Below are 27,153 nucleotides of genomic sequence, written 5' to 3' on the forward strand. Positions count from 1 at the left end.
TAACTTTTAAAGATGTTTGGAGGTTTAATTTTTTGTTTTAGCAAATATGAGTTTCTAGAATTTAATATAATCACTAATTTGATTGAGAACCAATATTTATCATTGCACAGAAGGAGACATGAAAAATTCAATGGTAATGACAAAGAAAAATGCTAATCATCAAAACAAAACTACAAAAGCAAACTTTTGAATCCAAATCTCATCATTTTCACAACATTTTAAGTCAAAAGTCCAAAAAAATCAAACAAAAACAAAAAAAATTCTAACTTTCAATGACCTACAAAATTTTGGACCCTATTCCTTGGATTATGCTCTGGCCGAGAGAACTTCTGAGTTTCCGTGCTAATGCTATTCTACTATTCTCTTATCCTTGCAATATTTATTATGTATTCTTGATTTATATTGGGAAAAATGTCAAAAAAATCATGAACTTTCAAATTTGGGACGATTTAATCTTGGACTACGATGAAGACATTTAAATCATAAAGTTTTTGTTGACTTTACAATTAATTAACGTAATTTGTTTGACTCGCCATTTTAGACACATCGATTTCATTTTCTAACCCTAGAATCCCAATCTCTCTCTCTCGCTTCACTCTGTTGAAATTCCGACTGATGATGGCTAAAACTCGTGGGGGAAGAGAAGAATTCCGGTTCGGCGGTCACGGCGAGTCAACAGAGGGAAGCGAGAGAGAGAGATTGGGATTCTAGGGTTAGAAAATGAAATCGATGTGTCTAAAATGGCGAGTCAAATAAACTTCGCTAATTAATTGTAAAGTCAACAAAAACTTTATGATTTAAATGTCTTCATTGTAGTCCAAGATTAAATCGTCCCAAATTTGAAAGTTCATGATTTTTTTGACATTTTTCCCGATTTATATTCCCTCCATTTTGGAATGTTATTGTGAACCTGGTGCACTCTCTATTACAAGGACAAAATTACAATATTCTCGTGAATTATAAATCTTGAAATATATGGCCAAAAAAAAAGAAATAAGAAAAGAAATATATAGTTGCAATATCATTTTTAATAATTCTGATTCTCCTTCTCAATGTGATTCTAATAGTATATGCTGATGGATTTAATACATGATTCGAATCATCTATTGTTGCAACTTGTTTTTGACAAAGTGGTTTCAACCATTTTTCCGGTGAATTTTCTAGTGAAGGTTCATTGGAATGACCAGATTTTCGGACATGATGAAATCTTCGCTGTGAACACTACATGGTGGTGTATTCGAATGTCAAAACAGAATCTTGTTTGAATGAGAAAATGGATATCCAAAGTGCTCCGGTTGGAAAGCTTGAAATATTGACTTATGGTCATATATTGCATTTTGGAAGTTAAAGGAGAAACTCGAACGGTGTCGTGCCGGTTGGGATTGATGATTTAGAATCTGATGACAACATGAAACAATAACTCTTCTCTTGAAGCAGAGAATCACATTTACAAGTTGAAGAATCCTGTTTTTTATCTTTCAATGAATTGTCTTTTTTTTTTTTTTTTTATCTTTGGTAATCCTGTTTTTTATATTTCAGTGAACTTCTTTTACAGTTCTGTTACTAAATATTTCGAAAGATGATAACTTTACCGGTCTAGCCCATTTTTCGCAATGAGATTGGGATGTAAACTAATGTAAAAGAAAAAACTTCACTGAGATTGTTTTGGAACTATAAGTATGGAAGCAAATCCAAAATAAACTGCACACATTTAACAATATGATCATTAGCGCGGTGCGATGGAGGGAATGACTCCGCTGACGAGTTGGTTACCTGTGAATTCGGAGAAGGTAGTATAACTGCCTCTTGCGGAAGCACCAGCGAAGCCTGACATTCCTGAAGTAGAGGACTGGACTGAAGGGCTTGAATATGGCTTCTCTTCTTTCGGAATCATCTCGTAGATGTTCTCCAGCTCCCTCACGATTTCCAGCATCCGTGGACGTGCTTCTGGATTGTCCTGACAACATCTAATGGCTAATTCCATGAACCTCTTCACGCATTCCTCAGAGTACTGCCCCATGCTCCTGTCTATCACCGACATCATCATCCCAGCTTCGCACGCTTCATTCACCTCCCGCACGATGTTTCTTCCGTGTGATATTGGGCGCATTCCTGTAAGAATTTCAAGAAATACAATGCCGAGGCTGTATACGTCACTCTTCTCTGTTAGCCTGTGGCTCAAGTAGTACTCTGGATCCACATATCCCTGTACCATACGTTTCAAGAATTAGTTACCTTCCCTTAGGGATTAGAAACAGAGGAATGTTAAAACAACAACATACAGGGGTGCCTTTGACGATGGTAGTTACATGATCCCTTTGTACTCCACCACCATCTAGTGCTATGAGCTTTGAGATCCCAAAATCTGCAACTTTAGGATTCATCTTGCTGTCTAGAAGAATGTTGCTTGGTTTTATATCTCGATGGATGATTGGTGGATCAGCTTCTGTGTGCAGATACAAAATCCCCCTCGCAGACCCGAGCGCTATTCCCAGTCTCAGCGCCAAACTTAACGGTTGTCTAAACCTCGCTGCAGTTTCACATTCATCTATCACAATCCTCCCACAACACTTTTATATATACACAAGACAAGGAAGGGATTACTTACCAGAGAGTGCGTCTAGAAGAGAACCGTTGGGCATGTACTCATACACCAACATCTGAAATTAGACATAACAAATCAACTCAAGACTATCTTGAAATTTTATAATGTTAAGAAGAGACTCACTTGTTCTCCTTTCTGATCACAGTAGCCAAGCAAAGAAACAAGGTTTCGGTGATGTAGCCGGGAAAGCAACTCGATCTCGGTGAAGAACTCTTTTTGGCCCTGCAGGGACCCTTGCTCTGCACGTTTGACCGCTACAACTAGACCACCTGGTAAATGGCCTTTGTAGACCTTCCCATAGCCTCCTCTACCAATCTGGGAGAGATCACTGAAACTGCTTGTTGCTGAATCAAGTTCCGTGAGAGTGTAACCCTTCACGCTCTCCATGTTAATTGGAGATTTTGGAACTAGGCCAAGGAGAATATGATGGAGAATAGCATTAGATATTTGTTTAAGGAAAACAAAGAGGTTGACTAAGTTTTCACTTACTAGGGTGTTCTTGTTCCATGTCAACTTCCTTAGTTTTTCTCTTTTGTTTGCTTCTCTTGATTAAGCAGAGCAATGCTACAGAGGACAATACAATGAACAAAGCAATGGCTCCTAAAATGATTCCAACTTTGCCGCCTTTGCTCATTCCCGATTTATCCGAGAATTTGATAGTAACTTCTGCATATACAATAGTAACATAAATACATACTCTTTTGATTCACAAAGATGAGTAGAAGATATATGTATTACCGTCTCTGTAAGCACCGGTGTTGATACTAATAATCTCGTAAGGGCCAAGGGAATCATCGGTATCCAGACTAAAAGTTGCAAAGAAGTCCACAATACGTTGAACCTCTGTGGTGTTAAATTTACTGTTTAATTCACTGTACTCCGGAAAAATCTTCATGTTCATGGATAGTCTTGGACCCGATTGCCATGCGAATGATTCAATAGATATCTGATACGCGTTTATCCCGAGATTTTTCGGGGATGCCACATCGAGCATGTAGGAGACTTTGTAAGGTCTAAAGTCAGAGAAACTTGGACTCCTAAGACGAAGTTCAATACCAAGTGGTGCAGCACAAAAACATGCAACTGGAGCCCCAATCACGTAGTCGTAGTTTTCGCTTACGGGGCAAGATTGGCGTTTGCAGTCTCCTGTGGTGGTGTTTTCCGAAGAAGTTGCGGGGGATTCCACTTCTAACGTTGAGACGCCACATAGATCAGCTAACTTACCCGCATTAACATTTGCACAAACCGGGTTTCCGTTAAGCCTGCCCATCAAAACAGAGTTCTCTCATTTCTCTATTCAAAATCCCAAATTATTAATCTTTTGTTTAGTTGTTATTTTTCTTAAAACATAATTTTACTTGACTGTGACATTGGACGGAGGGTTTAGAAGAACGCTTGACACATTTGAAAACATGTTGTTCCTCAAGTCCCTGCAAGTTAATCCAATCAAAATCAATTAACATATACTATTCTTGTTTTAAAAGCATTGTTCTCTAGGGTTTTGTAAATATGACGTGTCTTACAAGATAAGTTTTTCCTCTGCCTTAAAACTCCTATTGTCCCATATCACAGGAATCTCCCCACTTAAGTTGTTGTTCTGCACTTGCCTGAAAATTTAAAACAAAACTCTTGTGTTTTATGTTTTCTTCCTTAAAACAACATTTCTCCTTTGATTAATTAAGAAAAAAGAAGAGCAAAAGATAGTCTAATTACAGTCTCTGTAACCGTGGAAGGCCTGAAAAATTTGTAGGGATGGATCCATTGAGCATATTGTTGTACAAATTACTGCATATAGTGAAAAATTCATGTTTGTCAACAAAAATGTAACGAAATATCAATAATATTCCATTTCTTGGCTTGGCACTTACATAGTTGTGATGTTTGCAGAGAACTTGTTCTTGGGAATTTCTCCAGTGAGTTTGTTGGAGGAAATATCTCTGAAGCATCAAAAGAAACGTCTCGTTAAACGACTAATATTACATGGATTGTTAATGTTAATGGTTTCGTCTATTTAAAGTGACTCACAAGTAATAGAGTACCGGTGCTTTGCTCAAATCAGGAATTGGTCCTTGTAGGTTGCAGTTTCTGAGACTCCTGTTTATGTGTGACCAATAAAATCAGTATGCTACAGGGAAAACAAAATAATCTACTATGTTTTGTTTCTTACAGTTTGACGAGATTTGGTATCGATCCGTAAGAAGATGGGATCTCTGTGCCATCGAAGTTGTTACCGTCCAATTGTCTGTAAACGAAGAAGCAAACTAAGTTGAATGTGGAAGAAGGTTATTTTTCTTGATAAAGAAGTTGAAAGACACAAAAAGGCACATACAGAATTCTCAAGCTTGGCATCTGAGAGAGCTCCGGTGGAAGATTTCCAGTTAGCTTGTTATTGTCCATCAAGCTGCACAAGTTAAGCCACACAATAAAATCCTGATGATCAGATTTGAATAAGATAAAACATATTTATAGGTAACCAAGAAACTTACAAGTGCAGAACACTGGTTAAGGAAGAGTACTCGGGGGGAATCTGACCCGTGATTGAGTTGTTGTTCATGTGACTAGCAAAGAAAGTACATGTTATATCAGAAGGGTTTGAAGGAAGAGAGAATAGAAGTAGGATATATGGAGATCTCACAAATGTTTCAGGTTTTTCAGATTTGCCAACGACGTTGGAAGTTTTCCGCTAATATCATTGTAGTCTATCTGAAGGATTCGGAGATTGGAAAGAGAACCAAGTTCTTGAGGCAAAGATCCTGTCAGTTGATTTCCACTTAATAGCCTAACAAAAGAGAAGAACATAAATCTTTTTAAGTGAAGCATCCATGAATGGGAAATATTGATGAAACAATGATCAAGACTACTTACAAGAAGATTAGATGAGTCAAGTTTCCTAGTTCTGCTGGAATCTCACCGGTGAGATCGTTCCACATGAAGTTCCTGTGATCATAAAACATAAAAAGGTTTTATTTCAAATTTTATTTCAAAAACCAGAGCATGCACAGAGAAAAACACAGAACATACAATATGGTGAGATTTGATAGTAAGCCAAGTTCAGGTGCCAGTTGTCCGGTGAGGTTCATGTTTAGCAACCGCCTGCATCATTTTGATCAAACCATATGACATCCTCAAGGTTTGGTTTTGGAGTTTAAAAAGATAGTAGAAAGTTTAAAACTTCGAACGTACAACTCTTTAACATGAAGAAAGCCATCTGTAGGATCAGGGATGCAGATAACACCGGTCCAATTAGAGGCGCATGGATCCGTCTTTTTCCAGTCTTGAAGATGATTCAGAGGGTCCTTAAGTTTGCGGTGAACATACTGCAGAGCACTAACTGCAACAACAACAACAAAAAACACTCATTAGCATCACTGTTCACACATAGACACTGCTTCGAAAATTATAGAGGACCGTACCATCAGTCGGATGAGTAATCTCTTGAGCATCCAGCAAAGACAAGCAAGAAGAAGACAAGACCAGAATGACTCCAACTACACGCATCATCTCTTTCATCTTATTTTCTGCTTTGTTTCAATAACAGATCACTATTTATCTTGCTTAGAGATGACCTTGAAATGCTGAGAAAAAGTCGTAAAATACATACTTGAAGAAGGAACACTATATATATGGAAGTTGAAGCAACAATGACTTAAAAAAAAAAAACTCAAAATGTAACTATCAATAACACCTAGTTGGTGGTTTTGTTGCCATATTTAAATGTGATAATTGAGCGTGGACGCGGTTAAAAGGCAATTATCGGTTTGTTCAACTCTCTTCCCCCATTGGATTGGAGGAATAAAATCAGAATAGCTGACTTCTTCTGTGTTCCTGCAAGTTACTGCTTACTTTTTCTCTTATGAAAAATTCAAAACTTACATATAAAACAGAGATGACATACAACTTCAACCATATCCATCTTCAACCGTTATCATTAGTTTATTTCTTATAACCAAGTTGCCTAGTTTTATTTCCTTTATACATAGTGACACAGAAACTACATTTTCTTCTTTTGTCTATAAAGATAGAGTTTTACTAATGAGGATAATTTAATTTGTATAGAAATGAACCATCTTGACTTATTCAGAGAAAATCAGGAAAAACTCGGAACCATCTTGACTTGTTCAGAAAATTAGTAAAATAGTGACATGTTTTTGTATGATATAATTATCTAGTGGAAATTGAAAGTTGCACATTAAATTGGAAATATGAACATTGATATCAATAATAAGAACACATCAAACAGAGATTTGAGTTGACAAAAGATGTTTATGTAAGTTTTTAAAATATTAGTGATGTATTATTGATTAAGAATCTAAGATATTAAAATGCATCCGTTGACTCTGTCCATTTGCCATAATATATTGACAAGGTTTTCATTTCTCAAATCACCATGTCATATGTTTATAAGCATTACTGTATAATAATCAAGAACCAGTAGTAGTAGTAGTCCATAGAAGTTACCTCTTTATAGCCATAATCTGCCTAAAAGTTGTGACCAGGAAAAGGAGCCGTCTCCCAGATTGACGGTGTGGCGCGTTATCCTTTGTTATGTCAACATCAATATTAGCTAGGATTATATAGTAGCTTCAGACATAATATAGAATTGGGAAAATTAACTAATCAAGTACCCGCAAAGTGTCGTCCTTTCGGAAACAAGATGTTTTAGATACTGTCTTTGCATACCTTGTGAACAACAATCTTGAGAGGACAAACCTTGTGTACAGATTAGAAACAAGAAGCATAATAACTGCAGAAGAGTCTTTGAGTGAAGTGTTTTGAAAACTGAGTACATTGCAAAAAATCAAGATAACAACTTGTAGTACTTGTTTCTTTACAATTTTCTCCCACCAAGGAAAACTATACATCAAAAACTAGTTTCTGGAGAATTTGAGATTGTATAAAAGTCCCTAAGGCTCAGGTAGGTTCAGCCAATCAAACTCATTCTCTGGCAGCTCTTTAACCATTTCATCAACTCCTCTCTCAACAATCACGTTGATTCTCCACAACACAATTTTACTTTCCCATTTCATGCCTTTGATTGCATAGAGTCTCCAAAGCAGACCCTTAACCAATTTGTACTCGCTTGTATCATACCATCGCAATTGTTTCTTCACAATGCTTTCCACATCTCTGAAAGCTCTCCTCACAAGTCCAACTTCCATTCCTCGTTCCACAAGCTTTCTCACTGAGTCTATCATCTTATGTGCAATCTCCTTTAAGGATTCAGCGTGACTTGAGATCTCTATCAAGTGAATTGCTGCAAAGAAGGCACCCGTAAACGCCAAAACCCAGCAACTGTTATCTACCAACAACTCTGTTGGTGGAGTTAGCCTTGTACTTATCTCTGGGAGAAGAACTTCAATCACAGGAATGAGAAACTCCTCATTTTCAAGTGGCATTGTTAAGCACTGGAAGATATAAACCGCTCTCTTGAACTCTGTTTTACTCGATGCAATATAGTTGCGTAAAGCATACCATGTAACATCTTGGTGTTTGAAGATCTCATACGCAACGTGACTCACCACCTCACCTAAGACTTTGAACATGCTGTCTGTGATTCCTTCTTGCCGAAGGCAAGAGTTAAGCAATGGCTGGAGTTCTCTCATCTCTGAAAAGTCTATTTCCACTCTCTTTGAAGTGTGATCAGAGAGCACAACTTCGAGTCGTCTGATAGCCATCTCTCTGGTCCTATCTTCAAGATCAGTTGCCGCAAAGATTTTCAAAACTTCAAGTGATGATAAAGTATTCAAATGATCAAACTTTTCTCCATGATCTTGATTTCCCGGTGTGTTAACCAACGGATTGATCTTCAAACGGCTATGTTTTCCTGCTCGATTTCCCGGTGTTTGAACCAACCGATTGATCTTCTTTAAAACCTCCTTACTCTGTGTTCCAAAACGTTTGATCCTAAACATGAAAGCCATCACGAAATGACATTGTTCCTTATTGTAATTATACAGATTCTTGTCTACTTCCAAGAACTTCTCAAGATGTTCAAGCCCTTGTACCAAAAACTGTTCCTTCCCCTTCTCCACTAGCTCCTTCACTGACTTCCCAAGAATAGAAAGAAGATTCTCTACCATTTTCACATATCTCATATCTTTATACGAAATCTGAATCCCCATTTTCACAACAGTTTCTAAAGCCAAGCTCCAATCTTCAACATTAATTTTCACAGGATCAAGCAAAACTTTCTCAGCTTTCTCTAAAAGTTTGTGCATAAACTTGTCGATGAAAATCTTGTAGACTGGTGGCAAATCGATGAAGACATGAAAAGCCTTGACAGGTTCGTTATCTGCTAGCCAGAGGATACAATCACTAAGCTCGAACCATCCACCATTATTGCAAGTCACAACATTGTAGGTTATTAAAGAAACGATTCTTCGTAGGTACTTCATGTCAGATTTTTTGGTTTCTTGCATCGCAAGGCATTCAATCACAAGAGGTTTGATTTCATGGAGAGCGACGCGAGAGAGTCTGAATTCGGCGAGGGTTTCAGAGAGGAGATATATCGTGTGGAATCTGATTACGCCATTGGAAGAATATCGATATAGTTTGAGGAACATTAGGGTTAAGCAATTTGGGAAAGTATCAGCGCAGAAATTGAAGAGAGCAAACGCAGTTTGATATTCGTTGGTTTCTTGAGGCATTGAGAGTTGTGTGACGAGAATCTCTGCTCCTTCATGGCTTGGAGTCGCAAGAAGTTCTCTTGCTTTAAGATTCAAAGATTCTTCCATTTGCCAGAGAAAATTTTGGTCTTGTTTTGAAGATGATGCAGTGGGAGAGAGTTTGCGTTTATTATTTGGAACTGAATATAAACCGGACTTAACCGCTACTTAGCGAAAACCATTCGGTTCGATTTTAATTAACCACAATTATATCTAAATTGACCCGGACGTAAATTAGTCCCAACAAATTGAGATTTAAACTTTCATTTATGGTCTAACATTTTGATTGACTTTAGTTAAACGTGATGGTACTCGATGTCCTTGGCCTGACAAGTGACACCGTTTGCATTGTGTGGAGAAGACTCGAATCGCTTCTCATACCGAATTTTGTTGATCCCGGTGTGACATGACTATCCCTATGGACTCTCACGGAGCTTTTCTTGTCTTCCTAACCTCTGATCCGAAAAACATAAGCTGCCTATGCAAGAATAGCACCCGCATGACAAATCAACTTCTCAATGTACCACTCCTAAGCAGTTCACTGTGTTATTTATAATCCAACCCACTGGCCACTAGCCACTTTTTCGGAACGCTACCCCGGACCATAACAATGCAGATATTATAATAGTCGCAAAAGATGATATGATGATAAGAGAACATACTATAAAGAAACGACCAGAATCAAAAAGGTAACTGCAGATTGAAAGCATCCGATATTAGGACGATCTCTGCCTCCCAATTGAGCATTTCCATAGCGTGTTTGATCCTAAACCAAGTAGTACAGTTCATAATCTGTATATTTGAATAAGTAAGTACTCACATGTACTTGTCATGGCATTGGAATTAACAAATTACAGTGAATTTACATCTCTCATCTCCATAAGGATGTAAAAGAAATCTGTATGCCTTGTAAGAAACTTTATATTGTAACTATTGTGGGTTTATGATATGTAGTCTACAAAAAATCAGAAGGACCTAAGCCACTACCGAAGAACCAAGACCGATACTTGTTTCTGTACAATGTTAATTCTTTCTACAACTGCAAACTATATATCAAAAACCATAATCTGCAAGCAGAATTTCAGACTGTACACATCCCTCACCCTCAGGTAGGTTCAGCCAATCAAGCTTACCCTTTGGAAGCTTTTTAACCTCCACATTAACTCTTCTATCCACAATCACGTTGATTCTCCACAACACGATCTTACTTTCCCATTTCATGCCTTTGATTGCATAGAGTTTCCAAAGCAGACCCTTAACGAATTTGTATTCGTTCGTTCCATACCATTCCATTTGTTTCTTGACTATGCTTTCAAGATCTCTAAAAGCTCTCCTAACAAGCCCAACTTCCATTCCTCTTTCCACAAGCTCTCTAACAGAATCTATCATCTTATTTGCAATCTCCTTAACGGATTCAGCTTGACTTGGGATCTCTATCAAGTGAATGGTCGCACAGAATGCACCAGTAAACGCCAAATCCCAGCAACTGTTATCTACCAACAAGTCTCTTGGTGGATTTAGCCTTATTCTTATCTCTGGGAGGAGATTCTCCATCACATGAATCACAAAATCGTCATCTTCAAGCGGCGTTGTCAAGCACTGGAAGATATAAACCGCTCTCTGAAACTTTGTTTTGCTATGCGATGCAATATAATCGCGTAGACCATCCCATGCGACATCTTGGTGTTTGAACATCTCATACACAACGTGGTTCACCACCTGACCTAGTACTTTGAACATGCTGTCAGAGATTCTTTCTTGCTTAAGGCAAGAGATGACCAATGGCTGGAGTTGTCTCATCTCTGCAATGTCTATATCCACCTTCTTCGAAATGTGATCAGAGAGTACAACTTCAAGTCGTCTGATTGCAATCTCTCTGGACCTATCATCAACAACATTTGACACAAAGATTTTCAAGATATCAACTGATGACAAAGTCTTCAAATGGTCAAACAAGCCACGCTCATATTCTTCTCCATCATCTTGATTTTCTCGAGGTTTCACTTTCACGACAGGTTTGCTTGCTGCAATGTCCTGTGTTTTAAGCAACTGAGTGATCTTCTTTACAATCTCTTTACTCTGTGTTACGAAATCTTTGATCTTGAACATGAAAGTCATCACGAAATGACGTTGTTCCTTATTGTAATTATACAGATTCTTGTCTCGCGACACGAACCTCTCAAGATGTTCAAGCCCTTGTACCAAAAACTGTTCCATTCCCTTCTCCACTAGCTCCTTCACTGACTTCACAAGAGTATTTATAAGATTCTTTATCAAATCAACTCTCATCTCTGTATCCAAAATCTGAATCCCCATTTTCACAACAGTTTCTAAAGCCAAGCTCCAATCTTGAACTCTATCTTTCTCAGGATTAAGCAAAACCTTCTCAGCTTTCTCAACAATTATCTTCATAAACTTGTCAATGAAATTCTCATACACTGATGGCAAATCGATAAAGATATGAAAAGCCTTGACAGGTTCGTTTTCTGCTAACCAGAGGATACTATCACTAAGCTCGAACCATCCACCATTATCGCAAATCACAACATAGTAGGTTATTAAAGAAACGATTCTTCGTAGATACTTCATGTCAGATTCTTTGGTTTCTTGCATCAATAAGCATTCAATCACAAGAGGTTTGATTTCATGTAGAGCGATACGTGAGAGTTCCAAGTTACGAGTTCTGAAATCAAAGAGAGATTCAGAAAGAAAACAAATCGAATGAGATCTGATATCGCCATTGGAAGAAGATCGGTAGACTTTGAGAAGCATTAGGGTATAGCAATTTGGGAAATTAGTAGCGCAGAAATTCAACAGAGCAAACGCAGATTCATATTCGTTGAAGTCTTGAAACATTGAGAGTGTTTCGACGATTTTCTCGAGTCCTTTGTGGCTTGGAGTCGCAAGAACCTCTCTCGATTTCAACATGAGATTCGAAGATTCCTCCATTGTTGGTTCTTCGTCTCCAGGAACTTCTGGAAAAATGGGTTTAAGGGTTGAAGAAGATTTCTAATGAAAGTGAATATAAACCGGACTTAACCGTAATTTAAGTTAAATCGTTCGGTTTGATTTTAATTTACCCTACGTCTCTAACCTAATCTGGTGGCCACGTTCTTAACCCGCGCCTTTTAATTATTTTGGATTTCAAACAGTGGGCCTAAAATGTCTGAGTAACAAATTTTTTTTTGATAAAATGTGAAATTAATTGATGAGAATAGAGTTATTTACGACAAATGAAAAAATTAGACAGAAAGAGAAACAAAGTGAAAACATTGGGAAGTAAAATAGAGCAACAAGCTGCTAATGATTTTGCCTTGAGCTAAACCACCTTTGGATCAACCCTCGTAGCTTCCTATTCTCGAAGTATCGTAAAGACACGATTCTCGAACGTATAACTCTCTCAATCGTACGGGCTAGTTGGGAGTGCATACGATATAGCTTGTTGTGCCTTCTCTCGTTTCGTTCCCGCCATAGATAATATATGGTTGCTTGGAAACACAAGCGGAGAAGAATGTAGTCATACCTCGCATATGGATGAGTGATTAGCCGCTGAATTGTCTCAGCCCAATCAGGATCTTCAGCCCAAATGAGGATCCGGCTCAGTTCGCAACAAGTCACCCACAACCTGAATTCACACAATGAACGAATAAGGGCATGCAAAAAATAAATGATCTCGAGTTTCATCAGGTTCTCCACATAAGAGACAAGATTGGTTGTCTCCCCATGCTCGCATCCGTGAACCAGTGGTAAGCCTATCCCTGATCGCCAACCAAGTGATAAAAGCAAACCAAGGAACTGTTTGCGGGAACCATATAACCTTACTCCACTCCTTAGTATCCCCGCGAGATCGCAGCTGGTCTCATGTACTAGCCGCAGCATATTCAGGCCGGAAATCGTTTGGAGAATGTCTCCACATAACCTTATCGATACCTGCTTCTCTGTTTGGTACCTTAAGACCCCGAATGCCCTGGATCACTTCTATTAAATTTATGTCCCGACAACGTCGAAAGCGCCTCCCCGTATCATTAACCACCTCGGAGACCTTAGCAAATTTAGGGACACCAAGTTGATAAAACCCAGCGGTCCCAATAATATCTACCAGCCGGCCTATAGGGAGCCATCTATCAAGCCAAAAATAAGTATTGCTGCCATTACCAATCTCATTACGCGTAAACTCCGCAACAAGTGGCCATATCTTAAGTAATTTACGCCATTGTCTGAGTAACAAATTGAAGTATTATAAACATGATAAAACCCATAACTAATTAAGAATTTTTAATTATTAGGATTGATTTTTTTTTAAAGTTAAATGTATCCAAAACACTAACCGTGTGTTACACGGTTTTTATCAATACTGTACATCTCTTTTTTAAAGTTATAAATTTAGTCAATTTTATTGTAATTATATGTAAATACTATGTTGAATTTTAGTAAAATCAATTATGAATTTTTGTATTAAGAGTTTAGATTTGGAATCTCAAAAATATGTTTTTAATGATTCACTTATAATAATAAAATAAAAATATTTAGTCTAATGGTTAAAATATGCTTTAGTTATATAAAAAGTTTCATAATCCAGAATTTAGTTTTAGTTTATTTTATATTTAAAAATTAATTAAAGATAAGTCGAAACACATTTTGAAGAATAATTTAGTGATAGACTAGTTGTGACTTTAACAAAAAAAAATAAACATAAAAGTTAGTTACAAATTTACAATTTTGTTAAAATGATTACCGACAGAAATTGTATCACAATTCTTTTAGATAGATCACTGAGAATAACACAAATCAAAGAGAAGACACAATATCTTACTTTAATCAAAAGTATATGAGAAAATTACACATTATATGTTTTAACTAGCACTTGTCTTGATCCTGTTAATTCGAATTTTGATACGTGTCATATTTAATTTAATTAAAAATTTCAAACTTTATATAATAGGATACACTAAATTTAATTAGTTTAATGTTTAACTTTCATCTCATTTATCTATTATATATATATATATATATCCTCAAATCACCTAAGTTAATCTTTAATTTTACTAAACTACTATTATTATGTGAGCTAAATTTTGGATATCAATTACTATCATCTAATAACAGTTGAATTTCTATTAGGCATTCCTAACAAAGAAAGCATCTTCTGCTTGCTAAAGTAGCTAATAGTGGAAATGAACTGTATAATAAAGGTCAAGATCCTTTCACAACATACTTTTAGAGCCAAGTTTTGGTCATTTCAAATTCTCAAATCTACCAAACTTGGAAGACTTGGTTCAAGAAGAAACTTGGACTTGATTAGAAAGAATTCTCATACCTTTTGGTAAGTGCCCTATAAAACAATAACACGGCTCATTTGTTAATGATTTAAAGAAGTTTTATATAAAGTTTTCCGTCATACAATAACTGTACAAACCATATTCTTCTCTAGTCTACAAAATAACAAGCTGAAAGAAACGATATTGTTTTACATATCAATAAATAAATTAATTAATTAGTAATGATTTATAAAAATAAAACTATTAAAATTATTATTTTACTCGATTAATTATATTTTGATAATTTTAATTATAATTTTTAAATGAATTAAATTTATGTACCGACAGGTATTTGTCGATTCATTCTCGCAGACAGTTCTCCATCGTGAAGTTTTTCTTTCCGATCATCATTTGTCTCAAAGACATTCCTTAAGTTTGCCGGAGATATTCAGAAGACATTGTCAAACATCTAAAAATTTTGTCAAATATTAGTAGACTCTGCTAAATATTAGTAAATACAGCCAAATTTTTGTATACTTTACCAAATATCCACACACTGCTAAATATCGGTAGACTCCACATAATAATATCCTCACAATATGCTAAATTTCCGTAGACTCTTCCAAAATATTTGCAATCTTTACCAAATGTCTAAAAAATTTGTCAAATTTTTGTTGATTCAGCCAAATTTCCTTATACTTTGCAAAAAAATATTTGGAAACTGTCTCAAAATATCTGCAAACTGCGTCAAACCTACTTATACTATACTAAACTATCCGCAAATTTGAATCTAGTTTAGAAAAATCTGCCAAATATCCGCAAACTCGACCAAATCTGATAAATTTGGCACACTTTCGGCAAGTACGAAGAATCCAAAATCATGTAAATCCATAAAATGATTTTTAAAATTGTTTTAAAAATGATTTCTAAAAACTTGTAAGATGATTTTTGAAAAAAGAAGGGGGGCATTTGAAATGATTTTTTTTTCTTAAATTATGACTTGATTGTACCGGAAGATGATATATTGCGTGAGCAAGAGAAAAAGATAATTAAAGAGTTATGCGCAAAAAGTAAGACTTTTAATATATGGTTTCATCATTGCAATAGGTAATCTTAATAATGATAATTATTTATTGTTCACATAACTAAGAACTAATGAATATGTTTACTTTACATATTACTAGATTATTTAGCCGCGATACTCGCGGCTTGTTGCATATTATGTTATATGTTTGCTATTTATTTTACTTATTTTTTTGTTTGAATTTAAAATTCAAAGGAAAATAAATAAATGAATGACAGTAAATTCAAAATTTGATTTTTTCTATAAAATTTGAATTGTATTCATCTATATACAATGCTATTTATGTTTTATGAAAAATAATTAAGACTATATTATTGCTTTTAATCAATACAATATTTGATGCCAATTATAAATTTTAAGAGTGTTGATGATAAAATTAATGATTATAGTAATATAATACGTATACATAAATAATATTTATTTTGTTAAAATGTGAAAACATTAAACCCTAAGTTGAAAATTAAGTTACATTGTTTTCAATTTATAATTTACATATTAATAGTAAAGTTGATATTCTAAATTTATCCAATTTTAAAAGTTATTGTTGCATTTTCAAGAATTTAAATATAATGGTAATACAACAAATTTTCTATTATTTTCTACTTAATGAAAATATCATAACCAAATGTTATGCATATTGGGTTTGGGCTGAGTTTATAATTGAGTCTACCGTTATATTTTGATACAATTTGATTCGAATTTGTTTATCTACTTAATGAAAATATTTAAAATCACATAAATGACGTAACAAATGTTGAAACACCATTTTATTAGTTTATACTCTGTTAATAAAATAATCATTTTATGCTACTTGTAAGCGCATAATTTATTTGAGAAATGTATGTAATTTTTTTTACAGTTTAAGAAATAAATGTAGGAATGAAGATGAATTATATTGTAAGAGATAAGTAAAAAGAGATGAATTAATCCATTATATAGTTCAAGCGTCTGCTTCCACTACCACTTAATATTTATGTTGTTTTGAAGCATACTCAATTGTATTTTTTTTTTCTACTCATCATTAGTCTTCTTGATTTTCTTCTTAATCTCACTTCAATAAGATCAAATTTATTTTGAGTAATTCAAAATTCAGATTTATATAGATTGATTGTTTTGGACAAAGAAAATCAACCTTAGTATATCTTCTATTGTTGCATTACAAACTTCGGGTTTATTTACTTGTTCCTTTTAAAAGACCTCTGAAATAGCACATACAATTGATTGTGAGTAAGGTTTCTTGGTTATATGTCATCTCACATATGCCACTATTTGAAAAAAATTAATCTGGCGTGCCATCTTATAATCTGAGTGCCACCATAAATGTGATATCCCCAAATTACCCTTAATAAAATTAGGGCGAATTGGTACGGAATAGTACAATTTGGTACAACTTTGTACAACTAAGAAATAATAATACAACTGGTACATATGAGAGATTGTAAGATGACTGGTCCAAATGGTACAACTGAAATATAATAGTACAATTGGTACAAATATGTATAACTATATATAAATAGGAACAATTGGTACAAATGGTAAATATAATAGTACAATTGATACAAATGGTACAGCCAACATATTAATAGGGACAACTGGTACAAATATATCAATAGTACAATGAATACAAATGGTACAACTGATACAGAAACAACTAGTACAACTAATACAGGAACAACTGGTACAAATGGTAGAATTTTTAAAAATTATAATTGTAAACCCTAGCGCCGTTACACTCACTAATTCGTTTCTTCTTGCTTTGTTCATTGTCGTTGCCGCCGATTCTCCACCGCCGATTCTCTTCCACCGCGTATTCTCCTCCACCGCCGATTCTTCTCCGTCACTACACAACCGATTTTGGAGAAATCTAGATCGGTATTGTTGTTAATCTCAGATATGTGAGAAGAACGAAGATCTATGGATCTAGAATAAGAAGATCGAAGAGATGGAAGAAAGATCCATGGAAAAAAAAGAGATCTAGGATTTCGTTGAAGGTAATGATGAAGAAGAAGAAATCTAGGGTTAAAGATCCGAAAAATTCAGAAGAGGAAGAAGAGATCTAGGGTTAAGGATTCGAAAACTCTAGAAGAAGAAGAAGCAGAAGAAGAAGAAGATGAAGGAGAAAGAGATGGAGGAGAAGCGTGAAAATGAAATAGAAAGAGGAGAAGATAAAATAATTATGTTGTTAGGTTGGCAATGGCAAGGGTACGTAAATACTGAATTAGGGTAAGGGTTTTCTGACATTTACTATAGATTTTGTATTAAAAGAAAAATAAAAAATAAAATATAATATAAGAGTGGCATAAACGATTACTTTTTCTGAGAAAGTGGCATTAGTGACAAAAATCCTCTCCACAGCCTCTTACAAAATTGACAAAATGTAATATTGAAACACCATTAGTCGGATTATAAAAGAAAATGTTATAAAATTTATCAATATTATGAAATTTGGAATATGATGGTTAGTGATTGTTGGTGTCGGATCTCGCAAGTCGGATCCGGCCCGGAAAAGTAGTAGAACAATGAAACAAAGTGGGCCGTTAGCCCGGTTCAAGAGACGAAAAGAACGGCCCAGTAAAGTTCGGCCCAGCTCGAGTGAAACGTCGGGATCTCGTGAATTTAATGAAGGGCGGGTCATACGGAATTTGCGAGATTCGGAAGATTCGAAACGGAAACATTGATGAGGGCGAGATCTGCGGCTTGATGAACGACTTCGGTTTCGAATCGCGTAATTATAAATAGAAAACGAAAACCATTGTATTGGGACGGATTTTCTTGGGCAATAAACAGAGACATACACTTTACTCTTTTGTTTTCTTTTTGACGATTGTTGTTCGAATTAGCAAGGCTAGACGACCCGACACACATCATAAAATTTGTATTGCAGATTCCGACATCCACAATTTGGCGCTAGAAGGAGGGGATTTCTAGTCTTTTACTCCAGAATATCAATCGGAAAGATGTCAGACGTGGCGGATCCGGCTTCAGTCCTCGACGAGATCAAGAAGTTGCTGAAAGATATGTCCGAGAAGACCGACCAACAGCAGCTCGCCACCACTGCATTGTCTGAGAAGCTTTCAGCGTTTGAAGAGCAAAGCGGCAGCCAAATCGCAGTCCTCACAGCAAGTTGTTCCGAAATCAGGTCAGCCCATAATGCTTATGCGGATCAGGTTGATACGATTCTTGCAGGAACTTTGCGGACCAGCGGACCTCGCGGCCATTTGGACTTTCATGGTCCGAACGTTTCGGAGGTTCAGGATCCTAGGCTCGTTTCCCCGAATAACGTACTCCCATCTTCTTTGCCTCTTGGCTCTCAGAGTGAACCTGGAGATGGATCCCGTCATGCTCAAGCACCTCAAAACTCAGCCGGCGGTCCCTTTGTTCCAGCCAGAACACCTCTCCCCATTCATCTTGGCAGCACCCCGCATCATCCTCAAACCGAGTCCCATCCACCTCACCTTCCGGTCAACTCGGAAATCCAGAGCTTACAAAATCAGATTCGGGAAATGAGTTCGAAGGTTCATCAAGCCACCAGTTCGGCTCCCGAAGTCGATAGAGTGATCGAGGAGACGAGAAGGACTCCTTTTACTCCACGAATTGTAGCCCTACGAATTCGAGACCAAAGGAAGGTCAAACTTCCGGGGTACGACGGTAAGGGAGATCCCAAAGAATTTTTAGCGTCTTTTCAGGTGACCGCAGGTCGGGTACATTTGGAGCCAAACGAAGTAGACGCGGGCTTATGCAAGCTCTTCGCCGAGAACCTATCAGGGCCGGCTTTGACCTGGTTTACTCAACTAGAAGAAGGATCGATCGATAGCTTCAAGCAACTATCTACTGCTTTCATCATGCAGTACGGATACTTCATCAAGAGCGATGTAACTGATGCCCAGCTGTGGAACCTCTCACAGGGAGCCGGAGAGCCGCTCCGGACTTACATCACCTCCTTTAAAGAGATTATGGTCCAGATCCCAAATTTGTCTGATTCCGCAGCTATTGCTGCACTCAAGAACGGTCTATGGCACGAATCCCGTTTCCGAGAAGAGTTGGTTGTTAACCGACCAGCCACTATTCAAGATGCCCTCCATCGGGCAACGAACTGGATAAACGCGGAAGAAGAGCGGGCCGCTCTAGCAAAAAAGTTCAAAGCAGCTCCGAAACCTGCTCAACTTCTTCCTCAGAAGAAACCTGTTCAACCTGAAGCTCGGAAACCTGGAGCTGGCACATTCTCAGTGGATCGGGAGGAGCCAAAAGGTTCTCCGAAGATTTCACCTGCGAAGCAATCTTTCTCGCCAAAGAGCAAAAACGGCGCTTTCCCGAGTAACAAGTGGATTCGTGACCCAAACGCCTACTGCGAGATCCACAAAGTCAATGGGCATGCTACAAAAGATTGCAAGGCTCTAGGAAGGTTACTGGCTGCCAAGTTCGCATCCGGGGAAATAACCGAAATCGACATTTCGGAGCTCGAGCCAACTCATCCGTCGGAGCAAACAGTAGCAACAGAGGAACCGTCTCCTCCTAGCAAAAAAACCAAAAGGATCCAGTCCCCTGATGTTTTTAAAGGACCGAAGAAGCAAATCCAAGTGATTATGGGGGGATCCAAGCTCTTTCGGGACTCCATTAGTGCAATCAAGCAACACGAACGGAGGGCAACCCCCCCGATAATCAAGAAGGCCAGACTTACTGAGGAACAATTACCCGAAGTAACATTCTCCGAAAGCGAAACCAGTCAACTTGACAAACCACACGATGACGCTCTGGTCATAACACTCAATATTGCGCATTGCGAAGTATCTCGGGTTCTCATTGATACCGGGAGTTCGGTGGATTTAATCTTCCTCGATACTCTGACAAGAATGGGGATATCCAAGCAAGATATAAAGGGGCCACCATCTCCTTTGGTTTCCTTTACTAGCGAAACTTCAATGTCGCTAGGAACGATTGTGCTCCCGGTATCCGCAGAAGGCATAGTCAAAATGATCGAGTTCACGGTGTTCGATCGTCCGGCTGCTTATAATGTTATCTTGGGAACACCCTGGATTTATGAGATGAAAGCAGTACCTTCAACGTATCATCAATGCTTGAAATTCCCTACGAAATCCAGAGTAAAGCAAATCCTGGGAAGTCAGCGAGCTCCGAGGATGTGTTACATGTCCAGTCATAAGCTTAAAATTCAATAGCAACCACAGTTCGAGGTGCCTGCAAATCTCGTCAAAAAAATAAGCAGTGACCTCGTGGAGGCAGTGGTAGTTAATGAGGAGTATCCGGATCAAACTGTGAGAATAGGAGCAGGATTAAGCGAAACACTCCGAGTCGAACTGATAACTTTCCTAAAAAGGAATCAAAAAACTTTCGCCTGGAAAATCGAGGAGATGACTGGGATCGATACAAAGGTCATTTCGCACGAGCTCAACATTGACCCGACTTTCAAACCAGTAAAACAAAAACGCAGGAAATTTGGTCCAGACCGAGCCGAGGCTGTAAATGCCGAAGTTCAGCGCCTGCTCGATGCCGGTTTGATTCGCGAGGTCAAATATCCAGACTGGTTGGCAAACCCTGTTGTAGTCAAGAAGAAAAATGGTAAATGGCGGGTTTGCGTAGATTTTACCGATCTTAATAAAGCCTGTCCCAAAGATAGTTTCCCACTTCCGCACATCGACCGACTTGTGGAGTCAACTACGGGCCACAAAATGATGTCCTTTATGGATGCTTTTTCCGGGTATAATCAGATTTTGATGAATCCGGAAGACCTGGAAAAGACAGCTTTCATCACGGACCGTGGAACTTACTGTTATATAGTCATGCCTTTCGGGTTGAGAAATGCCGGAGCCACTTATCAACGGTTGGTGAATATGATGTTCAAAGATCTCCTCGGTAAAACGATGGAAGTGTATATTGACGATATGTTGGTGAAGTCAATATCAAGCACTTCGCATATTGAGCATCTAGAGCAGTGCTTCGCAATTTTGAATAAGTTCGGAATGAAACTGAACCCGACCAAGTGCACTTTTGTAGTTCCGTCGGGAGAGTTTTTGGGTTATATTGTCACGGAGCGAGGAATCGAAGCTAATCCACGACAGTTGAACGCTTTTCTGGCAATGACTTTGCCTCGCAACATCCGGGAAGTTCAGCGACTCACGGGGCGGATAGCAGCTTTGAACCGATTCATCTCGAAGTCAACCGATAGGTGCCTTCCATTCTATAATCTGCTCCGAAAAGCGAACAAGAATTTCATCTGGGATGAGAATTGCGAAAAGGCTTTCAAAGATCTAAAAGATTATTTGTCCAAACCTCCTGTGTTAGCGAAACCCGAGTTCGGAGAAGAGCTTTTCTTGTACGTATCGGTTTCTGACAGCGCAGTAAGTGGAGTGTTAGTGCGATTGGATCGGAACGACGAAAGACCGATTTTCTATGTAAGCAAGTCTTTTTCGGGAGCGGAGTCAAGATATCCGATGATGGAAAAGCTAGCTCTGGCAGTAATTACTTCGGCTCGGAAATTAAGACCGTATTTTCAATCTCATACGGTTATTATCCTAACCACGCAACCTTTAAGGGCAATTTTGCATAGTCCGAGTCAGTCAGGAAGATTGGTTAAATGGGCAATTGAGCTAAGCGAGTATGATATTCAGTTCCGAACAAGGACAAGCTTAAAATCTCAAGTCCTCGCAGATTTTCTGATCGAACTACCTCTGGTCTCCATGGAAGTCAAAGAAAATGAAGGACCTTGGATACTTCATGTGGACGGCGCGTCCTCAAAACAAGGTTCCGGGATCGGTATCTGATTGCAATCCCCATATGGTGAAGTAATTGAACAGTCATTTCGTCTCGCATTTAATGCGTCGAATAACGAGGCGGAGTACGAGTCTCTCCTTGCAGGACTTCGTCTAGCGGTTGGGATTAGTATCACAAAATTACGGGCATTTTGCGACTCGCAGCTCGTTGCTAATCAATTTTCCGGTGATTATGAAGCAAAAGATGGCAGAATGGAAGCTTACCTCGCTCAGGTTCAGGAATTGAGTAAAAAGTTTCTTAGTTTCGAACTCACTAGAATTCCGCGAAGTGAGAACTCAGCGGCGGATGCCTTAGCGGCATTGGCGTCGAGTTCCGAAGTAACAGTGAGCCGAATGATCCCTGTCGAAGTAATTGAACATCCCAGCATAGCCACCGGAGAGCTGAATTTCGTGACTACACGGTCTATGCAAAGAAGGATGAGTGTGGAACAAGAACCACAAAGGGTCGAGGAAACTGAGCAGAACCTAGAAGTAGAATCACTAATCGGAACACCGCCTAATCCGGAACCACTACAACCAGTGCTACCACTTCCGGATTGGGGGGCAGACTGGCGGATACCCATCAGAGAATACATCCTTAATGGTATTCTCCCTGCGGATAAGTGGGAGGCACGGTGAAAGACCCCGATCCGGACTGCCTAAGTCCGGAGAGGTTCTCTCCGACCAAATCATTAAGTGATCCGATCCTTAGTCAAATTTTAGGGCCATTTTCCTTAAGACAATCCGATTTACGATATTCTGAGATTCATTACTTAGAGTCAATATGCGATAATTGAGTAAACAAAGAATCGGATACTTTATTAGATACTTGAAAGGATTCGATACAACTTATGAGTTTGCATATAAGCTATTACAAGTCATATAATCGATCCTATTCTACCCGATTCATCACCACCCATCTTCCCGGCCTTGAGTCTCTCACGCCTAAGCCAAGTTCTTCCCACGATCACCATCCTTTCCTGAAAGTCAAAGAGGCATAAGTATCCGTTTTACTTATTATATGCAAGTCCATGCAATGCTCTCTAGGCCTTTTAACCACCCGGAACGAAGAACAGATCGGAGAGTGGAAGTATGCGCATCAGTTCGGCCGATTCACGGTAGATCTTCACAGATCCGCCGATCCTCCGCCGAGCCGTATCCCCATTTCAACCGATCCGCCATTCGAACCAAGTTTATGCATGATATGAATGATTCCCCGATACTACAATATCACCCTAATCGTTCCGGACTTCTTCTAAGTCATCGGAACAATCCCTAGGCTAGATCGTACGTATCATATCTCCTTAGGTTCGGACACAAAGTCTAGAACCGTCTCACCTTCGATCGCACCGATCGTAACTCTCTCTTAAGTGTTTTCTCTCAAGATGTTCTCCGAGAGTTTCTGTATTTTTCCCTAAGTTTTTTTCCGTCCTCGAAATCGCCCTAAATGCCTTGTATTTATAGAGTTTCGTTTAGAAAACCGTTTCCCAACCGTTTCTCTAGAAGGCGCCCATTCGGCCATAACCGCTCATTGGTAACCGCCCCTCGTAACCGCCCCTCGTAACCGCCCAACCGTCCTTCCGTAACCGCCCAACCGTCCAACCGTCAGACAGTTACCCGAGCTGAGCTGAGCTACCCGGCAGCTGGTCGAGCTAATTGAGCTACTCGACAGTTACCCGAGCTTAGCTGAACTACCCGGAAGTACTTCGAGCTTAGTTGAGCTATACGGGAGCTGGTTTGGCTACTTAACGTTCATTATTCTCCTTATCCGAGCTGATGGGCAGCTCCAATCTAGACTTGTCCGAGTTTCTCCTCCTTTTCTCGGACCAAGTCTCATCCGACGATCCTATTGAGGATCGCGGGCGTTACAAGTCTCCCCCCCTTGAATGGGATTCGTCCCCGAATCCGACTTAAGTTGATCTTTACCCATCTCTCTAAACCACTTAGGAAAATCAGCCATCATTTTATTTTCTGTTTCCCAAGTAGTTTCTTCGCGGCCTCCACAATCCCATAACACTTTTATCATGCTTATCTTTTTCCGCCTTGTCCCCTTTTCCATTCGATCAACGATCCGAATTAGATTTGCTTCCACCGTTAAGTTTTCTTTTAACTCCGAAGGAACATCTTCTACTCGCTCCTCGTGTTCACTTAGGCATTTCCTTAGTTGTGAAACGTGGAAAACCTTGTGAAATGCATCTAACTTCGGCGGAAGTTTGAGTTTGTATGCCACAGCCCCTACTCGTTCGATCACCTTGTATGGGCCAACGTACCTTGGACTCAACTTTTTCCTTGTTGAAAATCGTCCTTTGCCCTTATACGTTACGGCCTTAAGATACACCAAGTCTCCTACTTGGAATTCTAACTCCTTACGACGCTTATCCGCATAGCTTTTCTGTCGGTCTTGTGCTTCCTTTAGTTTGATCTTTAGGAACTTCATCTTTTCGGTGGTTTCATCCATAATCTTCGGACCGAACAACATGCGTTCGCCCACTGGTGTCCAACATAGCGGTGTCCGACATGCTCGTCCGTATAACGCCTCGTAAGGTGACATGCCAATACTAGCTTGATAGCTATTGTTATAGGCAAACTCCACAAACCTTAAGTACTTCTCCCAATTCCCACCCCAATCCAAGACACATGCACGCAACATGTCCTCAAGGGTTTGAATCGTCCGTTCAGATTGCCCATCCGTTTGTGGGTGGTAAGCAGTACTTAAGTTCACCCTCGTTCCTAAGGCTTTCTGAAAAGCCTTCTAGAAATGCGATGTGAACCGTGTATCACGATCCGACACAATGCTTACCGGCACTCCGTGTAATCGTACTATCTCCTCGATATACCTTGCGGCTATATCTTCGGCTCCATCCGTTTCGGAAATTGCTATGAAGTGTGCGGACTTAGTCAATCTGTCCACCACCACCCAAACCGCATTGTGCTTAGACTTTATCTCCGTAGGCAACCCGGTAACAAAGTCCATCGTTATATGGTCCCATTTCCATTCGGGCATGGGTAAGTTTTGTACTAACCCACTTGGTACTTGATGTTCCGCCTTGACAAGTTGGCACGTCGAACACTTGGCAACCCATTCGGCTACATCCTTCTTCATTCCCACCCAATGGTAATACCTTTTTAGGTCTCGGTACATCTTATTGGACCCGGGGTGAATCGAGAACTTTGATTGGTGCGCTTCTTTAAGGATTTCCCCCTTCAAACCTTTGTCATTCGGCACACATACGCGACCGTTCACCACTATGGTACCATTGTTCGATGTTTGGTACTCCGTTTTATTGTTCTTTGCCCAAGTTTTCAACTCCGCGTCCTTCTCTTGGGCCAAACGAATTCTACTAAGTAGATCGGCTTGATCAGCCGCACCTAAACCCAATGGTTCAAGATCCTTGGATAACGCATTCACATGCAATGTCCCCATCATGTTAACCAAGTCCACTTGGTTTTTCTCCGCTTCTACGTCGAAACGTCTCCTACTTAAGGCATCGGCGACTTGATTTGCCTTTCCCGGATGATAGGCAATATCTAAGTCATAATCCGCCACAAATTCCATCCACCTTCTTTGCCTTAGATTCAACTCCGGCTGAGTGAATATGTACTTAAGACTCTTGTGGTCCGTGAAGATTTGGACTTTGGCTCCATAAAGATATGATCGCCAAATCTTCAAGGCAAACACCACCGCGGCCATCTCCAAGTCATGCGTAGGGTAATTCCCTTCGTGTTTACGCAATTGCCTTGAAGCATAAGCGATTACACTACCCTTTTGCATCAATACGCATCCTAGTCCCGTGATCGATGCATCCGTATAGACCATGTAAGGTTCACCTTCTTCCGGCAATACCAATACCGGAGCGCTTGTTAGCATAGCCTTCAACTCGGAGAAACTCTTCTCACATTCCTCCGACCATTGAAACTTAGTATCTTTCCCGGTTAGTCGAGTCATCGGTTGGGACATACTCGCAAAGCCTTTTACGAACCTTCAGTAATATCCCGCCAACCCGAGAAAACTCCTAATCTCCGTGGCATTCCTTGGTCGTGGCCAATCCTTGATGGATTTGATTTTCTCCGGATCTACGGACACTCCTTGTTCCGATACTATGTGTCCGAGGAATCCGATACTCCTTTGCCAAAATGAGCATTTGCTTAACTTTGCAAATAACTTCTGTTCCCTTAACCGTTCTAGCACCGCCCTTAGATGATTTTGATGAGTTTTCCAATCCTTGGAATAGACAAGTATGTCATCGATGAAGATGATCACAAACTCATCTAAGAATTCTCGGAAAACACTATTCATCATCTTCATAAAGGCTGCCGGTGCATTGGTTAGTCCGAATGGCATCACTACGAACTCATAGTGGCCATATCTCGTCCGGAAGGCCGTCTTCCGAATATCAGATGGTTCTATCGGAATTTGATGATATCCCGACGCCAAGTCTATCTTTGAGAACCACCTAGCACCTCCGAGTTGGTCCAACAACTCATCTATCCGGGGTAATGGATATTTGTTCTTAATCGTAACTTTATTCAATCCCCGATAGTCAATGCATAGCCTAAAGCTACCATCCTTTTTCTTTACAAACAAGACCGGTGCACCCCATGGTGAACTACTTGGTCTAATAAATCCTTTATCCAACAACTCCTCCAATTGTTTCTTTAGCTCCGCCATTTCTGCCGGTGCCATCCGGTATGGAGCTTTAGATATAGGAGTTGTTCCCGCTTCGAGTTCAATGGTGAATGGATCAGAATCGATGCAGCTCGTAAGGCACTTGGCCTT

General features: G+C 39.1%; 3 protein-coding genes across 3 annotated transcripts; all 3 read right to left on the minus strand.

Moving 5' to 3' along the window:
* Positions 1-1,583: 1,583 nt before the first annotated feature.
* LOC9306602 (probable LRR receptor-like serine/threonine-protein kinase At5g37450) lies at positions 1,584-6,502 on the minus strand. The gene is given in 18 exon segments (XM_021016605.1): positions 1,584-2,206; positions 2,283-2,530; positions 2,609-2,660; positions 2,729-3,012; positions 3,095-3,867; positions 3,964-4,035; positions 4,129-4,212; positions 4,319-4,390; positions 4,474-4,542; positions 4,631-4,699; positions 4,773-4,847; positions 4,935-5,006; positions 5,092-5,163; positions 5,241-5,384; positions 5,471-5,542; positions 5,627-5,698; positions 5,789-5,936; positions 6,019-6,502. Coding segments are annotated over 18 exon segments (2,955 nt in total). The 5' UTR covers positions 6,116-6,502; the 3' UTR covers positions 1,584-1,726.
* Positions 6,503-6,704: 202 nt separating this feature from the next.
* Positions 6,705-10,080, minus strand: LOC9306603. Its single transcript, XM_002870486.2, has one exon. It carries the CDS (start codon positions 9,337-9,339, stop codon positions 7,510-7,512), a length of 1,830 nt encoding a protein of 609 aa, XP_002870532.1. The 5' UTR covers positions 9,340-10,080; the 3' UTR covers positions 6,705-7,509.
* Positions 10,081-10,173: 93 nt separating this feature from the next.
* On the minus strand, positions 10,174-12,361 carry LOC9306604. Its single transcript, XM_002870487.2, has one exon. It carries the CDS (start codon positions 12,217-12,219, stop codon positions 10,324-10,326), a length of 1,896 nt encoding a protein of 631 aa, XP_002870533.1. The 5' UTR covers positions 12,220-12,361; the 3' UTR covers positions 10,174-10,323.
* Positions 12,362-27,153: the final 14,792 nt, after the last annotated feature.

Source organism: Arabidopsis lyrata (genome assembly GCF_000004255.2).
Source record: "Arabidopsis lyrata subsp. lyrata unplaced genomic scaffold ARALYscaffold_7, whole genome shotgun sequence".
Classification (NCBI taxonomy): domain Eukaryota; kingdom Viridiplantae; phylum Streptophyta; class Magnoliopsida; order Brassicales; family Brassicaceae; genus Arabidopsis; species Arabidopsis lyrata.

Excerpts from the sequence above, each read along its gene's own strand:
- LOC9306604 (XM_002870487.2), bottom strand. The coding sequence starts at position 12,219 with ATGGAGGAATCTTCGAATCTCATGTTGAAATCGAGAGAGGTTCTTGCG.
- LOC9306603 (XM_002870486.2), bottom strand. The coding sequence starts at position 9,339 with ATGGAAGAATCTTTGAATCTTAAAGCAAGAGAACTTCTTGCGACTCCA.